General features: G+C 42.1%; 1 protein-coding gene across 1 annotated transcript in view; it reads right to left on the bottom strand.

The window, feature by feature from the left end:
- The window catches only part of Flt1 (fms related receptor tyrosine kinase 1), a 173,323-nt gene that overhangs the window by 5,748 nt on the left and 145,107 nt on the right, over nt 1-22,468 (bottom strand). The window contains exons 19-28 of the mRNA XM_076872583.1: nt 20,832-20,945; nt 18,740-18,828; nt 14,056-14,212; nt 13,544-13,641; nt 12,058-12,180; nt 10,216-10,327; nt 8,071-8,170; nt 3,083-3,188; nt 2,684-2,826; nt 282-366 (exon numbers count right to left, since the gene is read on the bottom strand). Of these exons, the coding sequence (XP_076728698.1) occupies nt 282-366; nt 2,684-2,826; nt 3,083-3,188; nt 8,071-8,170; nt 10,216-10,327; nt 12,058-12,180; nt 13,544-13,641; nt 14,056-14,212; nt 18,740-18,828; nt 20,832-20,945 (1,127 nt within the window). The remainder of the gene's footprint in view (nt 1-281; nt 367-2,683; nt 2,827-3,082; nt 3,189-8,070; nt 8,171-10,215; nt 10,328-12,057; nt 12,181-13,543; nt 13,642-14,055; nt 14,213-18,739; nt 18,829-20,831; nt 20,946-22,468) is intronic.

The raw sequence follows: 22,468 nt of genomic DNA, 5'->3' as shown, positions 1-22,468 counted from the left end.
GGAATTCAGTACACTCCCTGTACTTTTTCTAAAATTTTACTTTAAGACAGGGTCTCATTAATTTGCTGAGGCTGGCCTGGAACTTCCTTTCCTCCTGCCTCAGCCTCCAGAGTCACTGGGATTATAGGCATGCACCACCATGCCCAGCTGATACTGTCATTTTAATCACTGCTGATTGCTGACCTTCACCAAGAGCTACTAGATTCCTAGAGTTGGTGTTTGTGTGGAGCCAGGAAAGGGTTCTGTTAGGATGCACTGTGTAGCTAAACTTCATGACTTACATCAAACATGGAGGTGGTATTTGGTGAAAGTTCTTCAAAGGTTTTGATTCTTTCCAGACTCAAGAATTTGAAAGCATTTACGTATCTAATGAAAAAACAAAAAGAATAATTAAAACAGAAAAATGCACTTACCTTTGATTAGTTAGGAGTTTAGGGGCACTGTATTGTGGCTAAGATAAACCAAATTCCATTTTCTATAATGGTGATTGAACCCAGGGGTGCTCTACCACTGAGCTACAAATCCAATTCTTTTTATTTTTTATTGTAAGAGGGGCTTATTCAGATGCCCAGACTGGTCTCAAACTTGTGATCCTCCTGGCTCAGCCTCCTAAGTTGCTGGGATTACAGGCATGTGCCACCACTCCCAGCACAATTGCCTAACTTAAAGCTCAAGTTTTCTGTTGTGCCCACTGCGAATCCTCACAGCAATAACACTTCCTACCATAGGTGTCAATTCACATGTCATGGTTTTCGGCAAAACTCCAAAAGGACCCACTGTGTTCCTTTGTGGAATCAGAAAACATTAGTCCTAGAAGAGACCTAAAACATCATTTGGCCCAAACACTTAATGGTACAGGAGAGTAATGATGCCCAGGGAAGTGATGTAACTTGATCACGTATAGATCCTACTCCCTACAAAATGTGGGGTGATAAATAATGACATTTCAAGGTTGCAAAGCTGATTTAATCACATAATTGAGTATTAGGGCCAGTCTTATATATTCTGTACTGTGAATACTTAATGGGAGAAATAAATAGGATTTGCATAATTTCTTGATTGCGACCTACTGTTTTTTGTTGACAACCTATTAGGAAAGACCATCAGGGATATCCACTAGACAGTTACTCATAGGCAAGTTCACTTATTGATTGAATTTCTCAGGCTGATAATCTATCACCATTAATATCCTAGGCCAGCTCCTTTTGAGGCATAAGGCTAAGCAACAAACATGAAGGGTCCAAATTACTTTGACACTGTATTCCCACCCTCATCTCTAACCCAATCAGGCTTTGCTAAGGTATTTACTCCAAGCTAGTTTTCTCTTCTTTAAAAACTGGATGACTCATTTGCTTTGGTCTCTTGGTGTTGCTGACCTGAAATCCATCATGGGTCTGGGCTGCCCACTGGATTTCTTCAAAGCCTGTCACAGATAGCTATCAATGTTTTCTGACTATTGCAATTCTTCACCATTCCTTCCATGGTGGCAGAATTGAGGTCAAAATCTGAGGACTGTGTCTACTGCAGATAAAGTAGACAGAATGCCCACAAGACCTTCTAATGGTCCAAAAAGAGGTCTTGATTGCATAGGGTACAGGAAGGGTCAGAACTCCTGGGTTAGATCCTCTTTTCTTCCATTTTTTTAGCCATAAATTTTGACAAGTTCTCCTCTTTGGAGCCTTAATGTCCTCATTTGTATAACAAGCTATATGTACTTCACAGGATTGTTTTGAATATAATGTATCCAAAGAGCCTGCACGGTGCAAGATGACAGCACATGTCTGTGTAACTATAATATGAGGACTGAATATGTTTAATACATATGTAATTATGAGTACTAACGAGCAAATCCCTGGCCAGCAGAGGCCCTCAATAAATATTTGTTCTTTGTCCCTCCCTTCTTTAATCTCCTCTGTGGAGTAATTACTAGCTTGGAGTAATGCAAGGTATGTTAATTTGTTAAATAAGAAAAAAAAGGCCAGTTTTATTTGTTTAGTTTCATCTCAGTTTTAATTTAAAAAGTTAATGTAATGGGCGAAAAACAAAGGGGATGGTTCTAGAGTAAGATTAAAGAAACCTAAGAAAATGTTATGTGTTATTCTGGATTCTTTTTTAAAAAAATCTATAAAAGACATTTGAAGAAAATTATGGAAATTTGAACATTAGATGAGATATTAAGTAATTTCTTTGGTATGATAATTTTGGTGTGGTTATACAGGAGAATGTCCTTAGGAGATATATACAAAGGATTTAGGGGTAAAGTATTATAGTGTGATAAGCCCACTTTAAAATGGTTCAGAACAAAGAAAAACACATAGCCCACCCCTGCCCACATTTGAACTATATATACAAAATGTGGCAAATTGTTAACAATGGTTGGATTTAGGAGGTGGACATATGGGTTGATAATTACTTAATTCTTTTCTCTCTTTTTGTTTGTTTGTTTCTTTTATCTTTTTTTTTTTTTTTTTGGTACTAGAGATTTAACCAAGGGGCACTTTACCACTGAGATATATCCCGGATCTTTTTATATTTTATTTTGAGATGAACTTGCAATCCTCCTGTCTAGCCTCTCAAGCTGCTGGGATTACAGGCATGCCCAATGGCATCTGGCTTTTTTTTTTTTTTTTTTTTAATGCTTGAAATTTCTGTAATAGAAAGTTTGGGGGGAAAAAAATCTTACCTGACATCATCAGAGCTTCCTGAATTAAACTTCCGGGTTGAAATACTGTCCTTGAAAAAATCCTCAGAGAAGGTAGGAGTTGAGTAGGTAAAGCCACTGTTTCCTGTCAGTATGGCATTGAGTGGGATATAGTCTTTACCATCCTAAAATAGCAATGACAGAACTCTAATGCACAGATTTCTATTTCAACCAATATCTGTAAAACATTATGTCAAATTCATCTATGTCATTTGCCCACTCTTGCTTGTGTTCTGAGAGGGTAATTCTGTGTGCAGACATACTTTTAATGGCTGATCTCATCTTTTCTATTAAGAGCTCTTAAAACAACCAACAAACACACCCCCTTGACCACATTCAAAGGCATTTGGCCTATGAGAGTCTAGATAAATTTAGCTTTACCTGTTGTACATTGGCTTGAAGCAAATCACCCAGTTTTTCCACAAGTTCTGCAAATCGTGGCCTTTCTTTTGGGTCTTTGTGCCAGCAGTCCAACATGATTTGGTAGCTGTTGGGTGAAAGCACAGAGGAAGAGCTGAAGAGCAGGGTATATTTATATAGACTGCCTGCCATGTTGCAAAATGAGGGCTGTTCTTCTTATAGATAGATAGATAGATAGATAGATAGATAGATAGATAGATAGATAGATCATGCTTTTTATAGTAGTGATATTGCTTCATTATTATGATTGGGTCTGTAGCACCAACACATAAGAGGCAGCATGGGCCATATCTTGCTAGCAGTGGGAGCACAAGTCCACTAAGGCCCACTAACAAACCAATCCTTCAGAGCTCTTGTGACCCAGGTTCTTTGGAGTGCTTGTGGCTTCTGCAGAATGGAAGGATTGAGTCCTATGGATCAAGCAGAGCTTCTTGGAAAGGAAACACCGCTGTTCTTTGCAGTTGGATGTGAAGTGGAATGTTCTTACACTCACTCTCAAAATCAGGACAGTGTCCTGAAAGTTAAAAATAGCTGCAAACACCATGGATGAATAGTTGGCAGTTCCTATTTCATTCTTGGGTAGTAACAGAAGTCAGTTTAAGCCAACATCTCAATAACTATACTTTCAAGTCTTCACAGTTCTCTGATTTTAGGCTCTGTATCAGATACAGGAGGGGGTGCTGGGTACATGACCCAGGTTGCTTCTAAAAGGTAAGGTCCCCAAAAGTGTGGACTTCAGTTGTTCCTTGTACTGTGTGCAAGGTTCCTGTGTATGGCTGATTATTGTTTGCCCAGCATTTCAAAGCTCCTATTACAAACTGGCCTCTTGACACTAAGGTAAAAAAGTACAAGCCAGGCTTCTGGATTTGAAACATCTGTGTTAATATCTCAGAGGCCAAATCTTATTCTGTGAATCCAATTTCAACAGGTTTTTTCTGTGATTCTTCTCCTCCATCACTTTAGATGTAAAGATATTGGGCTTATTTCTTGGTCATGTCTGCTTGGAGTAGAGGTCTCTATCTACTCCTCTCTATGAAAAACATGCCAGAGGTCCACACGCACACTGGATTAAGGATTTATTCTCTTTGGGCTCTCTCTGTTCTGTATGTAATGTTTATTTAAGTTATCTCTTTTTTCAGAAGATCCTCTGGACCAGAGAGGACTCTGACTGAGGCAGATCAAAATCTAAATGGGTTGGGACTTTGGAACTGGTCAGAACTAGTCTGTAAGAACTATGAGGCCTGGAACCTCATCTCCATAACCCTCACTTAGTGCAGGATCTGGCCTGTAAATACTTCATAAATATCTCATGAAGGAAGTTAGACTGGTTTCTGGGAAGAGACAGCTCTGTTCCTTCCATGAATTCTTCTGTCACATTGCAGACATTATCATAGGGCTGGGAATTGGGTGTTGTTAAGGGAAAAGTCTGAGAAACTCCAATAGTCATCCTACCCCTGTTCCTGGTCAGATGTGTGCCTTTAGTAGCTCTCTTTCGTATATCCCTATTTTGTTTCAAAGTATATGAGGTAATCAGTGAAGATAGTAAGAATACAGAAAAGTTTAAAGAAGAGAAGAATATGAAGAGGAAAGTAAAATAAAAATAAGAAAAAAGGTAAAACTATGGGAAAAGTTCATATGCAAAAGTTACATCAGGATTCTGAACACTTTGAAGATAACCAAGAAATAATCAATTTTATGATGCATATTAGCTAGGAGTTAAAAAACAAATTGGGTACTCATAAGAAGTGTGGCTGTTCCTAGCACTGAAATCTGAAAGGGGGTCCCCTTAGACTTCCTTTAACATCATTACCAATTAGGCAGTAAGGACTTCACTGTATAATATATAATATATATATATATATAAAATATATCTCCATGTTGGCCAAAGTCTTAACAACAAGAAAAACCATTCACTAACAATACTTCTGAGAGGCAAACAATGGTGTATGTATTCCAAGGGTTGCTGGGAGCCATCAGCCAAGTAGGTATGACAATCTCCTTGCCAGCTTACTCCCATGCTGTCTAGTGGAAGGACTTCTGAAAGGTGACCTTGCTCAAGGACTAGGGCAGTTTAGCATAATAGGAGATTAGGGTGTTCCCCCTTTAGAATAGGGCAGTTTAGCATAATAGGAGATTAGGGTGTTCCCCCTTTAGAATAGGGCAGTTTAGCATAATAGGAGATTAGGGTGTTCCCCCTTTAGAATAGGGCGTATCCTGCTGCTGAGTTCCTCTTGAGTTCTTAGGGTCAGACAGTATTTTTGGGAGACAGAAGCCCATGTGGAGTGGATTTGGGCAGACTAGTGGATTTGGGCAGAAGTGGATTTGGGCAGGGAACGTGGATTCCCCCAGAACGTGTTTGTAGACGGCCGGTGTGAGTTCGGGAATAAAGAATTGCTGTTTGAATCTACAAGCTGTGTGGAGACTCGTGATTTGTGCCCAGCCAGAGACTGCAGCATTTGGTGGCTCATACGCGGAACGCCTGAAGCTTGGGGGTAAGTGAAATTGCTCGCCCCTGAGGGAAGGCGAGAGAATGGGTGACCATTTCAAAAAACAATGTGTTCTTCTTTTGATTTATTTTGTTTTTCTTTCAAGCTGCCTATTCCTAGAAATTTCTCAGGCAAACTGGAAAAAATGGTTGACTAAAGGCTTGAAGTTTGTCGGCCCTGAGGAAGAGAAAATTGATACAACGATTTTTTATTCCGTTTTTGCTTCATTCAGTTTCGGTTTTGTTTTGTGTTATTTATTTATATGCAGTGCTGAGAATCGAACCTAGTGCCTCACACATGCTGGGCAAGTGCACTACAGCAGAGCTACAGCCTCAGCCCCTCACCAAGTCACATCTTACTTTTTAAAATTTGTAAAATAAACTAGCAATAGGGACCACCTATAACCACTGGCTGTTTTCTAGTTTCATTTGTGGTTTCTCATTTCTAGATTCCACTCCTTTGACCTTCTTCCTAGAATTGAGAAACCACATCCCTGTCTACAAGTTGCTTAGGGCTCAGGGGCTACATGGAGGAAATTTATATAAAGATTTGAAGCCTTGATAAAATCTAGGGGAATCTTTAGTCCAAAGTGGAGGTTACTTTGTACATCTAGAGTTATTCTGGACCAGAACCTGGCTGAGAACTGGAAACAGATCCTACTGGTATGTAGGATGATGTTATGGTCTCTAAACTTAGACTGAGTTTATTCAACTGATTAGCAATGTTTTGTGCCTTGGCTTTCTCATCTGTAATATGGAGTTAATAGAATCACATACTTTACTGAGTTGTCATGAGCATGAAGCAAATTAATATACATTAAAAGTGCTTAAAACAGTGTCTGGCACTTATAAGCACTAAATAAACATTTAGTTAATATTGTGTAAAAATAACTGCAATTATTATTATTGTTAGTAATTGAGAATTTATGATTTTCAGATTATATAAAAGTGAAGGACATATTTAATGCATAGCACACATAGGTTTATCAGAGTACCATTTCTGCTGGGGAATGTGTGATGTATTACTAATTTAACAACCTCTGTGGTCAAGGAAATCTGTACAGGGGCTGGTTTCTAAATCTGTGTCCTCTGCTACACTTAGATGACAGAGGGCATACTTCTCAGTCTTAGTTTTGATACTTGTCAAATTCAGATTATAATATCTGTTCTACTTGATCCTGAAGGTTGTGGGAAATTCACATTAGACTACATAGGGAAAACATTTAGGAAGCATAAAGTGCAAAATGATCTCATGTTAAACCACTGAGTTAAAGGACTCAAGAAAGTGAAAATTCATAAGGCTTATTTCACTCTGCAGTCCCAGAAAGAGATCTTGCCTCAAACTTCCTGTGCTTTGCTGAAGAGGCCACGATGCAAGACTGATGAAAACAATCTCCTGCCTCTTCCCTGCTTGCAGGTTGCTCCCCTGTCCTGCCTTCATGCCTGAGTCCTCTGTCTCCCTCATCCAGCTCCCTGTCCAGGATCTGACCTAGCCTTATCCCAAGATGATGAAGAAAAGAGCCAGCAACCTTGCCCTTTGGCCAAGCCCACGCTTCCTTCACTACCCGACTCCTCCCCAAAGGCCATCCCAGGACTCTGACAGGACCCCATTGTGTGGGTGGGATGGGGGGGGGGTGCCTGCCTGCTCAGGAAAGGCGGTGCCGCCTCAGAGAGGCCCAAGTCCTTGTCAGCAGCTCCACAAAACTGCAAGTGTCATCACATTCCTGATCAGTCCTCAAACTGCAAAACACGCACATAATCTCAGGAAAAGAGTGCACAAGAGAGGCGAGCAAGTACAACCCAACAATGGGAAAGCCTTCACACAGAGCCTGTCACCTTCCTAGAGTCACCAGAAGGACGGTACAGCAGGAAGGCACCTCAAGAAGCTGTCTGCTTCAGAGTCCGGACAGCAGCAGAGCCTATTTCTAAAGGATTTTAAAGAAGGTACATGGCCCAGGTCTCCTTCTGTGGAGTATAATCATAGCTTTGGTCAGAGAATTCTTCTTTCCCCCTCCTACACTACTTGTCCGACAGTCCAAAGCATGCCTCTCGTGGGTCTGTAGCACCTTTGGACTTATGGTCAAAGGTACTTCCGGCCCTTGACCATGTGGTGATTTAGCTCATTAGGCTCCCACTTAGTGAGTGCGGTCAAGGTCTTGCATTCTCTTATTGGGTGGTCTATTTGTTTTTGCCTGGATTTATACCTGAAAACTAAATTTCTAACTTCAGTTCCCAGCTAGAGCCTTGAAAAGTCATGCCAGTGGTCAGGAGGAAATAGTGGGATGAATCAAGGACAATGTATCCCACTTCAGGAAAACACTCCCAGCACAGAAGGGCCCAATAGAGACTGAGGACAGGGAACCCTGAAGAAAAGGATAACTGTTTGCATCTTTCAAGATGGGGATTCTAACACATCAACTCCCTTCAGAGGTGCTGTGGTGAGGAATGAAGGAAGCTGGCTCACATTTCAGGAGTTGCATACTCAGGGGCCCTCATCCTCATGCCTTCTTTCAGGCGACTGCAGAAGTCCTCGTCCATTTGTACTCCTGGGTATGGAGACCCACCTGCAGGAGACAGAGTGGGGATACACAGGCACATTATAGTTTCAGGGCACAAAATATCATAAGGGGACAATTCAGTGTTTCTTTCCTCCCTTTAAAGTAATATTTAGTAGTAAGACATTGTAATTGTACATCACGATTGAATAATAAAACATGGTGATTGAAGTGGATGTCAACATAGGGTAGGACACAGAGGAGGTTAGCAACACAGACACATACTTCACTGTTTGGTCTCATGGTATTTAGTGTATTATGTCATTCCTATGGCTGCTCCTATTTCTTTGGTCAGGGGAAGGAATAATATGAAGAGTCCCTGCTCTGTCCCCACAAGAAATCCCATCACTAGAGTCTCATTCCTCAGGTTAGTGACCTTTAGAAAGCCAATGGACTAGGCTATTTAATGGATTGGGCCTACCTCAGTAACAGTGATTTTAAGTCTTACAGCACTGGGGACTAACACTTATGACAGGCCTAAAGGGGGAGTGTCTTGAACTCCAGAACAAGGTTCAGTGGTATGGGTTGGGGGCTGCTCATGGTCAGGAGTCTGCAAAGATGAAGGTTCCAGAGGCACCTAGACTTTGCCCTTTGCCAGCGTGACTAAGATTCTCCTATAAGCAATCCTTTTAAGGGGATCCCTGACTGAGTGTACAAGTGGGTAAGGCCTCCCAGTCGGTTCTGTTCCAGCCCACAAATCTAGTCTATCTCAGAATGTTTGCACTTTCTTGTGATTACTGCTGGTAGGAAGCAGCTGGGAGACATGCAGTGCTGGCACTGTGTCACTGCAAAGGCCTAGTGGCTTTCAAAGACTGGAAGCTACAGGTGCCTGTCATCGAAAGCAGGGGAATGATTTTTACACATTACAGGAAACCAGGGATGTTACTGGATGACTTTTATTTGCTAGGAAAGGCAAATTTTTGGCAAAGTCCATAAGACTCTTGGCTAGAACTTGTGTTTGGGAGGCCTCACATCATTACTATGTATTTGGGAGCAGATGTGGGTTCCATGCACACTTTTGAATAAGAGAACTCCAGCAAGGTTTCTAGAAACCCTCAGTGGGTGAATTGCAGGCAGAATCTATATAACCAGTGTTCTTTATAGTTTACTTGCATAAAGCAATGTAGGGCTGTGTCATGTGCTAATATCAGAGGCACTGAAAAGACAGCTCCTTTTTCTTTCTGTCTGCTTCCTTGGACCCTGTCCCTTCGTTCCCAATTCAAAACCTATCTTTTTTTTTTTTTTTTTTTTAACTGGGGATTGAATCCAGGGGTGCTTAAGCTCTTAGCTACATTCCCAGTCTGTTTTATTTTTAATCTTGAAATAGGGTCTTGCAAAGTTGCTAAGGCCATCCTCCTGCTTCAGCCTTCTGAGTTGCTGGGATTATGGGCATGCACCACTTCGCCAGGTCTCAAATCCCATCTTCACCCCCTTTAGAAACTCCTGTCCCCTTCTGGGATGAGGCACTGTCTATTACTTGTCTTTTGTATAACTACCTTGGCTGGATCTCTCTGGCTCTTATAAACCAGCACCCAGACCTGGGAGTGCTGGGTGGATGTGGAATAGGAGGCAGCATCACCACTGGCCCCAAGCTGCAGGCAATCCCTGCTGCAGCTACAACTAGGTTTGCAGCCCCCATGGCATGCAGTGGACCCACTGATGCCTCCTTTATCTAAAGACACCTTCCCCATGTTTCAGCTGTGCTTATCAGGTGTTTTCCTGAGAAGAAATTCTGAGGGAGCAGGTGTTACAGGGAGGAAAAGGGTAAGGGCATTAGATATGGGGGTGTCTGAGGCAATGGAGAAGGGGGCAAAGGGCAGAGAAAGATAGACCTGATTCCAGATTTTCTACTGTCTGACCTTGTTCATGTTTGTAAAAGCCACACACACACACACACATCATGACTGTACTGAGAGGCGACCAGGATCCATGCCCCTTCTATAGTTTGCAATTTGAGTGCTGATCTCAAGGTTGTGTCTAGTCAAAGGATGCTTGACAGAAGATGGATACATTTATTTCTAGGCTGTTTGATCTCTTCCCTCCTCCAAATTTACCCAGGGAGAAGATTTCCCACAGCAACACTCCATAAGACCACACGTCACTCTTGGTGCTGTAGATTTTGTCAAAGATGGATTCAGGAGCCATCCATTTCAGAGGAAGTCGAGTCTGGAAGAAGGCAAGGCACGCTTGAGAAGAAGGGCATGAAAAAAAAGCACCCAACTCAGGTGCCTGTGGATCACCTCTCACATTAATGCTTGGCCCAGACATCATTTCTTAGAGAAGCCATGCTTTCCAAACAGAGAAAACTCATAGGGTGTGCAGTGTTATGCTAGAAGACTGCACTGCATACTACTCAGAACCCTCCAAAGGCAATGAATGTTTACTGAGCCCCTCAGATCTAACTCCATGGTTCTGAAAGAAATCTTCCCTGCCCCACTCTGCTTGGAGGGGGAGAAGGGGGGAGGAGGCTGCATTCCACAGGGACACTGAAGGCTTGGGAAAGAGTGATCTGAATTAGAGGACATCCTGAAAATTTGTGATGATTTTCTGGAATTTTTCCTAAGAAGGAAAAGTCTGAAAGGCATTCCTATGCAAAAAGACAGGATTTTAAAAGTCATGGTATGAGGTCTGGGGATTCAGCTCAGTGGTAGGGGACATGCTCAGCATGTATGAGGTCCTGGGCTCAATTCTTAGCTCCCTCATTCCCCGCAAATAAGTCATTCAATACAGAGAACAGGCAAAGGTATTTGAAGAAGAAAGGTAGTTTAATATTCAAGTATTTAGTACTTAGAAGACTATATGGCTGGTTTTCAGGCCTGCAGACAAATTTTCCTTCTCTTCCAGATAGCAAGAATCCCAGTGAGTTAGCCCTGGGAGTTGGATGGATGGGGACTGGCAAAAGTATGGGATAATGGAAAGACAAAGAAAAAAGGAAGGGGGAGGAGCGAAGGGGTTGAAAGAGACACAGAAGGAACAGAAAAGAGGAACAGACAATAACACAGGTAGATATCATCTGTGAAGACCAGGTCTCCAAGGAAAGTTTTGTTTTTTTCCCCTCCTTTAAAAAGTGACAGCAGAGTAGTAGTTGTCAAAGTATGGTCCTGGCCAGCTAAGTCAGCACAGCCTAGAAACTTGTTACAAATGCCAATTCTCAGGCCCTACCCAAAATTTACTAAATCAGGGAGTCTGGGGGTGGGGCCAGCAAAATGGTTGAGCAAGACTTCTAGGTGATCTGTAGCTGTAGAGTAGTCATCAGAGCTCAGACATAAGCTGAAGGCCTCATGGTAGAGGTCAGAGAAGAGAGATCACCCACAGAGGACACAAGAGGTCACCTACTAAGTGACAAATAACATTATGTTCAAAAACAAATGGAGAAGGGGGCCGGTGTACGCCAGCAAGGAGATGCTAGGCATGGAAGGCATACAGGGGAGGTAATCAATTTCCTCCCAGTGAGATAAACTCCACCCTCTCCGGAGGTACACACACCTGCTGAATCAATCATCTGGGTTTATTTGAGGGAAAGAGTCCAGGCTGTTCTTTTCAATGGTACAAGGAACTCCCATAGGAGCCCACGGCAAGGAATGATATGGCCTTACCAGGGCCCAACTAAACACTTCTCTGGTTAGCAAGTCTCAGGCAGTGCTTCAGAAAGGACCGGTACAGGCGTTAGTCAGGAGATCTGGGATTAGGGATTAGGGACAATAGAACCAGGAGACAGTGGCTATTCAGAGTCCCATACAAGCGCTCTATGGATCTTCTGGACTGCTCGTCTTCAAAGCACAGGACAGTTTTCAGAGACTACTGGTGAGGAAGTATAAATATTTACCAAGGGCCTTGGTCTGTGGTTTTAAAATGACAGGGTATAAATGAGATAAATAAACATCAAGCTGACTTACATCTCCTTTTCTCACATAATCGGGATTCTTATAAATATCCCGGGCAAGGCCAAAATCACAAATCTTCACCACGTTGTTCTCAGATAAAAGAATGTTTCGCGCAGCCAGGTCTCGATGAATGCACTATAATAAAACAATTGCATAATCAATGCATTTCCTGAGTCTAACTAACTAATTTCCTGTGCTTCCTCAGTGTCATTATTCTTAATTTGAAGATCCCTCTCACATGCTGTGAAGGAAGCCACTCTCAGCGCACATGGAGTGACCATAAACATGAAGCATTTCTTTACAAATATAAGTCCTTTGAGACCTGAAAGTCAAGAAATGCTCTGACTCTGGTGGGCTACTGTCTGCAAACAGCATCCTGGTGAACCAAGGTGGCAATCTGAGCTTCGTCACCAAGCAAAATATCCCCATAACCTTTTATTCTGGCTGGTGGGGGTCAGATTTTATCCAGCTGTGGATTTGTGGGAGGACCCTTTGTAGATGGAATGATAGATGCTCTCCAGGGAAGTCCTATACTCTGGGGTTCTGACCAATTTTGAAAACATGCCAGAGGGTACTGTGGAGAATGGCTGCTGGATTTGTCCAATCTGAATCTCTTGGTATTAAATTCTACTCTTTGGTACCCCAGATTTATCATTCTCAAAACTCCTCATAACAGGACAAATTCAGGCACCTGAGTTGAGTTTGTTCTACACTAAAGGACATAGGTGTTAGGTCGGTGGCAGCAACTTGGTGGTGACTTAGTGACATCTTAGAACAAAGCAGCCTGCACCGGAAAAGAACATCAATCAGATGCCGACGGAAAGGCCTGTCAATCAGCCAGATCTCCTGACTAAGGCCTGTCAATTAACAGGACCCCCTGGCCAATCCTAGAGTTCAGCCAACTCCCCTGACCAACTTCAAGGGGGCAAGGGACCCTAGAAACACCTTTTCCTGTCCCAAGCCCTTCCCTTCCTGCTGTAAGCCCCATAAAAGTCCAGTCCGGTCGAGCTTCCACACGGTTTCTCCTCAGACCCTTCTCCTGTCCCCTCTGTGGATCTGATTGAGTTCCACCCTGGAGGATATCTCAATAAAGCCTGTTCAGCGGCCCTTTTAAATCTGCCTCCTTTGGCCACTGCCTGCCCCGACTGATCTGACAATAGGTATAAGCAAATACTAGGAAAATGGGATTTATAGCAGAGACATGTGTCCATGCCTGGCAAAGAAGAAAAGATTTTGGAAGTTTTCACCATAAAGACAAGATAACTGAGGAGATGAATATATTCAACTTGATTGAAACATTATGTAATGTAAACATGTATCAAAACATCATATGGTAATACATACAAGTTTTAGGTTTTAATGTATCAGTTAAAAATAAATTTAAGCAATTATTTTGTAAAACAAAAACTTTAAAAATAAAACTTCACTTTATTCCTGCTTTTTTTTTTTTTTTTTTTTTTTTGTTAGAAGAAGAAAAATAGTAAGGAGATAAGCTGACCTTCCTGGAAGACAAAAACTCCATGCCTCTGGCCACTTGAAAACTGTAAGAAATCAGATCCTCCATAGTGATGGGCTGCTTGTAGAAATCATCAGAATCTGCAAAGCATTAGAACTGTAATTGTTTGTAATGGCTCTTATTATTACACTAAATCCCAGTTTATTAGAACAACATTAGCAAAACATAAAACAAACTAACAAGTGGATCAGAGTTCATTTGAATTTCAACATGAACATCAGAGATTTTTCCAGGCCTCCAGCCCATAGATCCAAGCATGGGGAGGGGTATGACCCGGCCAAACGAAAGGCCTGAGGGGAGACAATCACACAGTTCTCTGTCAAAATTAGTAACTCTGTAAATAATCTTAATTCAAATCTTATCTCCTCAGGACATTACCCTTCAAGTCTCCCACGGATGTTTATTAGGGTGATAAATAAGAAAAAAATGTCAGAGATGCACAGTATGTTGTAAAAATATCTCAGACTGTAGGACAGGAAGGAATGAATACCTACCCTCCTCTTCCTCAACATCACTCAGACTTTTATCTTCCTGAAATCCAGAGCTCGCAAAGCTCTCACTGCTGGTGACACTATCTAGTCTGGGTTTCTTGTCCTGCTCCATGCCTGGTTCCATTTTTTCTTTCTTAGGCTCCACGTGCAATGCTGCATCCTTAGAACAGATGAAGAAGAACACCAATGAAAGGAGCCCCAGCACAGCAATGGGGACACTAGTCCTTCTAGCAGGCAATCACCTGAGTTGGAAAATGTCATTCCACAAGATAGATACTGAATTAGCAGTGATGGATTGATGGTGGCAGGTGCCTTGGCTACTGCTGGAGTTGTGGGATCTGCTCACCCTTGTCTGAGCATCTAGATAGCATCTTAGGCCAGATAAAAGAAGATTAATAGGAGGGGGGGCATGGTGGTGTATGCCTGTGATCCCAGCAGCTCAGGAGGCTGAGGCTAGGAAGATTGCGAGTGCAAAGCCAGCCTCAGCAAAAGTAAGGTGCTAACAACTCAGTGAGATCCTGTCTTATTTAGGTACAAAATAGGGCTGGGGATATGGCTCAGTGGTCAAGTGCCCCTGAGTTCAATCCCCAGTACTCACCCAACCCCCCAAAAAGATAATTAATAGCAGCTGGTATGCACTGAATGCTTATTGTATTAGCCAGTATACCTTTTTTTCTTTTTAATATTTATTTTTTAGTTATAGTTGGACACAATACCTTTATTTATTTATTTATTTTTATGTGGTGCTGAGGATTGAACCCAGGGCCTTGCATGTGCTAGGCGAGTGTTCTACTGCTAAGCCACAAACCCAGTTCATGGGCATATGTTTTCTTATTTAATATTCCAAATAACTTTATGAAGTAGTTCTTACTAAAGTGGAGAAACAGGTTCAGAGAAGTTTAGTAATCAAAGGCACATACAATAGGCAAATGGCAAAATCTGAACCCAGGTTTGGCCTGCTCCTGAGTCTGTGCCCTTAGCAACTTTCCTATATAGCACATGCCATCTTGTGAAAGAGATGAAACTTTGATACTTCTATCATCATTCAGATGATATGAAAAGAATCTTTAATCCCCGAGAGAAGTTATAAAGAGAAGGCTGTAGTTTCCAATTTCTCTGATTCCCTTGGGAAAGGAAAGAACATGAACCTTAATTTTGGCTTCCATTTAAAACAAAGATAAAGGTCTATCCTAATATGAGTTAGACATGGCCCTTCATCCTGGATGGGGCATCCAAGTCCTGGTTTGGATGCTAGCTTTTCCATTAATCATGTGATCTTGGGCAAGTCAGCTTACTTTTCTAGGTTTCATCTTCCTCATTTGAAAAATTCTATCATCCTACTATGGCTCAGGAAAGGAGATGTACGTCCTGAGTGTTCATGTGGAACAAGACATTCATCTAGAAACTCTGACACTAGAAACTTGCAGGTCCAGTGGCTTTAGGACTACATCATGTACATAGCCTGGTTTATGCTAGATGGAAATACTGAAATAGGGGTTGGGAGGGGCTGAAGTTCACTGGTGTTCCTCGATCCACCTGCACACAAGTAATGATAGGATTAGCCACACTCCTTTGGTTTTTCTAGAAATGTCACAAAAAAGGAGTGATCCTTCCACCAGAGGGCACAATGGGAGCAAGCAGAGGACAGAGAGAGGGAGGTTTGGGTGGGTCAGCTCTAACAAACCTTGTTAAGTGTAAAGGGTACAGAGGTTCCTGGCCCCTGAACAGGAGCCCTTCCTGTGTTGCAGGAGGGAGGCAGACCTTAGAAAGAATATCTACCTACCCACCACCACTGGACCCCTCTACCCTGCAAGAGGGTTTTCCTGGCTTAGCTCTTTCTGAATCCAGTCCAAGATTTCAGGACTGAAGGGAATTTGCTCTGCTTTGAGCCCAGGGTACCACATTTTCCTGAAGGCAGATAAAAATACAATTATTTGTTTTTGTGTCTTCATGAGGCAGTGAGATCTGGCTCTCTCAGCTAGGAACTGGAATTGTGTTTTCCACAGACCCTTCCCACAACAGAAGGCAGCAGGAAACTTGTTGGCAGTGTTGTGGGTAGAAAAATACTACCAGAGATCACTCAGGAATCAGCTTCTATGTAAACTCTCTGGGCAGCCTTCTTTATCACAACCACCAGAAGTCACTTCCTAGGACATGCCACCAAGCTCACTGCTCCCTTCCTGACCTCTAATCTATGGTATATTCACCATTGTCTATCAGTAACCATCTCTGTTAAAGAAAGGTTAATTTACTTAACTTTTGAACTCTGGCAGAATAGCAAATTTATCCCAAATAATATTTAAGGATCTTAGTGAACTTAGAAAAGAATATATTCTATTTTCAATTTAGTCATTGGTTTTGTTTTTTCTTCACTTTCTCTTTATATTCCTTTAGGTTCTAAATGTGAAACATAGCAGTGGGTTTTCCACAAAAACACAGCTCTACCAAGTTGCACAGGGAGGCAAATCATTAAATATAGCCAGAGAAGGAAGCAAACTCTTCAAAACAAAGGACGCACGAACCCAAACGTTCCATCCTGCCCAGGTCCCTGGGGTGTTCTGCTGCCTTAGCTCTTCCTGAACCCAGTCCAGGGCTTTCAGGACTGAAAGGAATTTGTACTGTTCTCAGTACAGGGCACCACTGTCCACATTTTCTTTTTCCACCTTATCCAGTGTGGTGCACAGGAAAAACCCTAGAAGGGGAATCAAGAGAGCTGAGTCTTTCTCTCCCTGACTTCATTTTGTGGTAATTATGTGTCATGTGAGTTCTTTGAGTACCTCTATATTTAAGAGTGTGAACTAGGGGCTGGGGTTATGGCTCAGTGGTAGAGTGCTCGCCTCACATGTGCAAGGCCCTGGGTTTGATCTTCAGCACCACATAAAAATAAATAAATAAATAAATAAATGAAGTTATTGTGTCCAACTACAACTCATATATATATATATATATATATAAATAAAAGAGTGTGAACTAGCTGATCACAAGGATCCCTTTCAGCTTCAAGATTCCAATTAGAGTCTGGCTTAAAACCAAGGAAAATATATTTTTGCATACATATTGCCAGTCTGGTAGAACACCTGTGTCTTTGTTTTGATCAAAGCTTGGGGGATGAGTATATGGGTCAGCTGTCCAGTGGTTGGTTGGTTAGTTTTTTTTTTCTTTGACACAGGGTTTCACTATGTTTCCCAGGTTTGTATTCATCTAAGATTAAGTGCTTCTCCTGCTTCAGATCCCAAGCAGCTGGGACTTTAGGGATGCACCACCGCTCCTGGCTGTGTCCAGTGGTTCTTATATGTGTGTGAAGACTTGCACACATGACAGAAAAGGGCATCATCCTTAGATGTCTGATATTTTATCCACATACAAATCGGTGGCATTAAGTTGGACACAACCAATCTTTCTCTGCACCCCACCCCTGAAGTATTGGGGATTTAACTCAGAGCCTCATAAATACTAGATAAACATACCACCTCTGAGCCACACCCCTAGTGCTCAATCTTTCGATTGTTGGAGCAATGATGATTATTAAAATTTATTTGAGTTCTTAACAGAGAGATTTTCATTCTCCCGACAATCCCATCAGTTGGGTTCAACTGTTAGTTCCTTAGTTAAATTGAGTAATCTGCTCAAGTTTCCAGATTTCATGAGAGGAAGGCACAGGATTTAAATCCAGAAAGTCTGATTCTGGAGTCCAAGTGCTTAACTTCAACACTACAAGTTTTTATCATTATTGTTGATGATTACTAGTAAATAATTTTGAATTATTGTCCCCTGGCTTATCTAGTCTAAAGAAGGACACAGCACTAGTGCCATTTAACACACTGCAAAGTTTTAGTAAGTTGTTTTGTCTTCAGTCAGTAATTTCTTAAGTCTGGCTTGCTCTAAGAACTCAGGTTTTTTTTTTTTTTTTTTTTTTTTTTTTAGTGCTAGGGATTAAATGTAGGGCCTGCATATTCTATGCAAGTGGTCTATCACTGGGACACATCCCCAGCCTTTTTACTTTTTATTTTGATGCAGGGTTTCACTGAGTTGCCCAGGCTGGCCTGGAACTTGTGATACTCTTACCTCAGCCTCCAGAGTTGCTGAAATTTCAGGTGCATGTCACTGGGCCTATGTATTTATTTCATGGATAGGTCTGATTCAGAGTCAGTTAGGGATGCCATGAGTGGTAACAGTGTCAGAGGTAGGAGAAAGAGCAGTAGAAAGTAAACAGAATGATTTCAATCTCTGGTCCCATTACTGGTGACTAGACAAGTCTCTTAGATGATTGTATTTTAATTTCTATTAAACGAAGGCAACTGTATTTAATCATTTTCAAAAAAACCTAACTAATTTGTGCATGTGTGTGTTTGTACGTAAGTGTGTTTCATGTGTGTGTGTTTTAGAGAAAATTATCGAGATATTTAATAGGAATTTAGGTAAATGGCTAGTACATGTAACTTCCAATTATTGCTGCATACACTGGTATTAAATGATAGTCTGCACTCTCTATAAGAGAGTATGACAGATTAGCATGAAAGGAATATGTTGAAAAAGAAGAGCAGAAATTGAGTTTTAATTAATTTTTTTTTAGTTTTAATTAATTTCATTAATGAAACAAACTAGGTTTCTCCTGCTTTATGCTGCCACAGCCTAAATGGTAACCCATTGCTGTCCTTAAAAAGAACACTACTTTTAAAATCCTTACCTTGTTGAGAAAGAATAAGTCACGTTTGCTCTTGAGGTAGTTGGATAAATTTCCATATTTGCAGTATTCAACAATAACCATCAGAGGCCCTGCAGCCAAAATAGCACATGCTTAGTCACACCAAGTCAATCAGCCATTGATCAGCCTTCAGTTGGACTGAGAAACCACAAACCAACCTGTCTTTTATTAGTGAATCTAGGAATGCAACTTAGGGATGAGAGGCTGTGAATGAGCACTATGACTTCTGCAATTTAACCTGAGAAGGGTTTCAAAAATACAATAAAAAATGAGGGTAGGTGTGAGGAGGAGCAGGAAGGGAAAGCAGAAGAAAGAAAGGAACAGAGAGGCAAATGCCAGGCACCCTCTACCATTAGCCAGACCCTGGCAAGAGGGGCTCTGGTTACTGTCACACCAGCCCCAGAACCATTCAGCAGTTTCTTTTTCCCTCCCAGGGCAGAAAATAGGCTACCTGTTCTGTCTCTTCCCAGTATTGGTGTCTGGGGGTGTCTACACTGAGTTTGCCTTGGGACTTGTGAGGCAGTAAAGCAGAGGATGATAAGTACCAGATAGTTAATATTTTAGACTTTGCAGGCCAGATAGTTAATATTTTAGACTTTGCAGGCCAACCAACTCCTCAATTGTACCCTTGTAACTTGGAATCAGCTTTTGTTAATACACTCAAGGAATACGACTATTCTCCAATAAAACTTTATGAACATATAACTTTGAATTTCATATATTTCCACGTCACAGAATACCATCCCTTTCAACCTTTTTTTTTTTTTGTCCCAACTATTTTAAAAACTCAAAACATGCTGTCTGGCTGGCCATAGCTTGCCCACTGGCCTAAGGAAGCAGGCTGTTGGGAAGGGAGCCAGCTGCCCCGTGAGTCCCACGTGTGGCTTGAAGGCCCGCTCTTGCCTGCTCCAGGCTCCCCCGGCAGCACAAGGATTACTTCCGGGTCTAACCGGAAGTGACCGAGAACTGCTTCAGCGGGCTGGCTGCGTGCTGGTAGCCAGCAGGCCCCGCGGAGGCCCAGACGCTCTGAGGACATAGCTCATACGGGTAGTTTTCTGTTACTATCAGGACTTTTCTGGCTTTCAAATGTCTGTTAGGAATCCTCACAGCACCTCCTCTTCCCTCAGGGTACCAGAGCGGAAGTCCCTGTAGAGCTGTGCATCTCCCCACCCAGAAAAAAGACTCGGCAAATCACGTCTCGGGGGTCCAGCAATTCTCTTGCCCCAATAGGTGCTTGCATTACTGATGGCTAACTGCCCAGGGCTGAGAAGCCTTCGAGGAGGTGAGTGGTCTCCTTAGCCCTGATGCATTTTATAGGTGCAGAGCCAAGGCAACTACAATGAGGTTGCCGCAGCAGGAACTGGAGAAAAGCTTATCGAGGATAACGAAGAAGCAGGTGGGACTAGGACTGTATTTCTGGCCTCTCCATCCCTCAACTCCTCTTTCTACCCATTACCACTCCTAACAGACCGTCTTCCCCAGTGCACCTTCCCCCCAGTTCCTGCACTGGGAACATGGAGAACATTTGTATGCACAGTTTTTGTTTTTGTTTTTTTTTTTTTGCACCTTTCTTTCTGGTAGTGAGTCCACATCTACACCCAACCATTGACCTTGCCATCGAGGTGGAAAGAAAGGTCTCCAGGAACTTTCTGGAGCCCTCAGTCAAAAGGCACAACCCTATTCCTGTCCCTTGGTTCAGGATATAAAGTTTATCTGCATGGTGGGTCTGAAGGGAAGGGCCCTTTTGTTTGTCTTCCACATTATTTCCTCCTGGTATCCCACCAGTAGTGATTAATTCTTTTACACCTTTACCTTAGTCATCCTGATATAAAAATGCCTTCCACTTGACCTAGACCCTCTTGAAGGAGATTTAAAAGGAGGTCCTCTTCCAAATTTTGGATTAACTGTACTGGGAAAGCATTTCTAGCATGGGAGTACCCTTCCATAAATGGATAGACTATTTTTTTCTGGATCTATTGAGAATCCATTTTCCTGCAGGTGAGGGAGAAGCTGTGTGTGAGAGTTCTTGTGTATGGGAGATGATGGATCAGCACCCACCCCACTTCTCCTTTACCTCCTTGCTTGGTGCAGGCTCCCAGCAGGTTAACCACGTTCAGATGGTGGCCAATGTGGGTCAAGATCTTGAGCTCAGTCATCAGAGCTTTGTATTCACTGGCTGTGGCCCCCTCTGTGTGAGAAGCAAGGAAGAGTCAGGGCAAGAAGACAAGGGGGCTCCTTCCGCTGGTGGCAGCATTCCTGCCTTCTGTGTTTGTTAAGGCTGGGCCAGTCACTTCATTAACTTCCCTACTATATTCTGCAGAAAGGCTAAGTCTCCGAACTGTTTTTATTACTCCCACCCTCCCGAGCGACATCCTTTTGATTACAGTGAGGCCTAGTGCTGTAGTGGGGTTAGTCACTGGACATTTCCTCTTGGTGGACCTAGTGTATTTAGCAGTGTGCTGACACAAAAGCTGGGTACTTCATGAAAGTACCTTCCAAAGGCATCTCTTCTAGCAGAAACAGGTACAGTGAGAACCCTCCAGGCAGGGGATGTATCCACACCTCCCCTTTTCGTCTCACTGTGTCCTCAGGGGAGTCACAGAGGAGCACCAGGGGCCTGACAAGGGCAGGATGGCTGCTTCTGCAAACATCTTTGCAGTGTGTTATTTTCTTCCTATATTCTTTCATACTTGGAGTTCACAGAGTTATCTTAGGTTGTGGGGATACATAGCATTAGACTAACTTCATTCTCACTCAGAGATAAGCAACATTAGTCTGAGAATTAGCAGTCTAAACCCTAAATTGCTTTTCTTCTGTTTATTCTCATTGGTTAATTTCTATGGCATTCAATATTCTAAAATTATTTTTAGAAATATTAAAGTAAAGTATTGTGGCAATGAAATAGTCCAATAATATGAATCAGAGTAAAAAGATATGAGGAAGCTCGATGGTAGAGCATGGGGCCTTGGGTTTGATCCCCAGCACCAAAACAAAACAAACCCCAGCAACAACAACAAAACCCCCAAAGAAAAAACAAAACAAAAATATAAGGAGTAAAAGGATCTAAAGTAAAAAGTGCAAGTCACTCCAGCCTTCTTACCTTCCTAAAAGTAGCTACTGCTGATAATTTGAGTTCAGATCTTTTCCTATGTGTTTATATATATCCCAATGAAATCTCATTTTTTTGAGGGTTTACATAAATTGGATCATATATATTTTAATTTTTTTCCTTCTCTTTTTTTAATTTTTATTTTTCATTTTCTTTTTTTATTATTAGTTGTTCAAAACATTACAAAGTTCTTGACGTATCATATTTTATACATTTGATTCAAGCGGATTATGAACTCCCATTTTTACCCTATATACATATTGCAGATTCACATTGGTTACACATCCACTTTTTTACCTACTGCCATACTAGTGTATGTTATATTCTGCTGCCTTTCCTATCCTCTACTATCCCCCCTCCCCTCCCCTCCCCTCCCCTCCCCTCCCCTCCCATCTTCTCTCCCTACCCCATCTGCTGTAATTCATTTCTCTCTCTTGTTTTTTTTCCCCCTTTCCCCTCACTTCCTCTTATATGTAATTTTGTATAACAATGAGGGTCTCCTTCCTTTACCATGCAGTTTCTCTTCTCTCTCTCTTTCCCTCCCCCTTCTCGTCCCTGTTTAGTGGTGATCTTCTTCTCATGTTCTTCCTCTCTATTCTGTT

This window comes from Callospermophilus lateralis, chromosome 12, assembly GCF_048772815.1.
Source record: "Callospermophilus lateralis isolate mCalLat2 chromosome 12, mCalLat2.hap1, whole genome shotgun sequence".
Classification (NCBI taxonomy): Eukaryota; Metazoa; Chordata; class Mammalia; order Rodentia; family Sciuridae; genus Callospermophilus; species Callospermophilus lateralis.
This window is presented reverse-complemented; position numbering and strand designations above follow the sequence as displayed.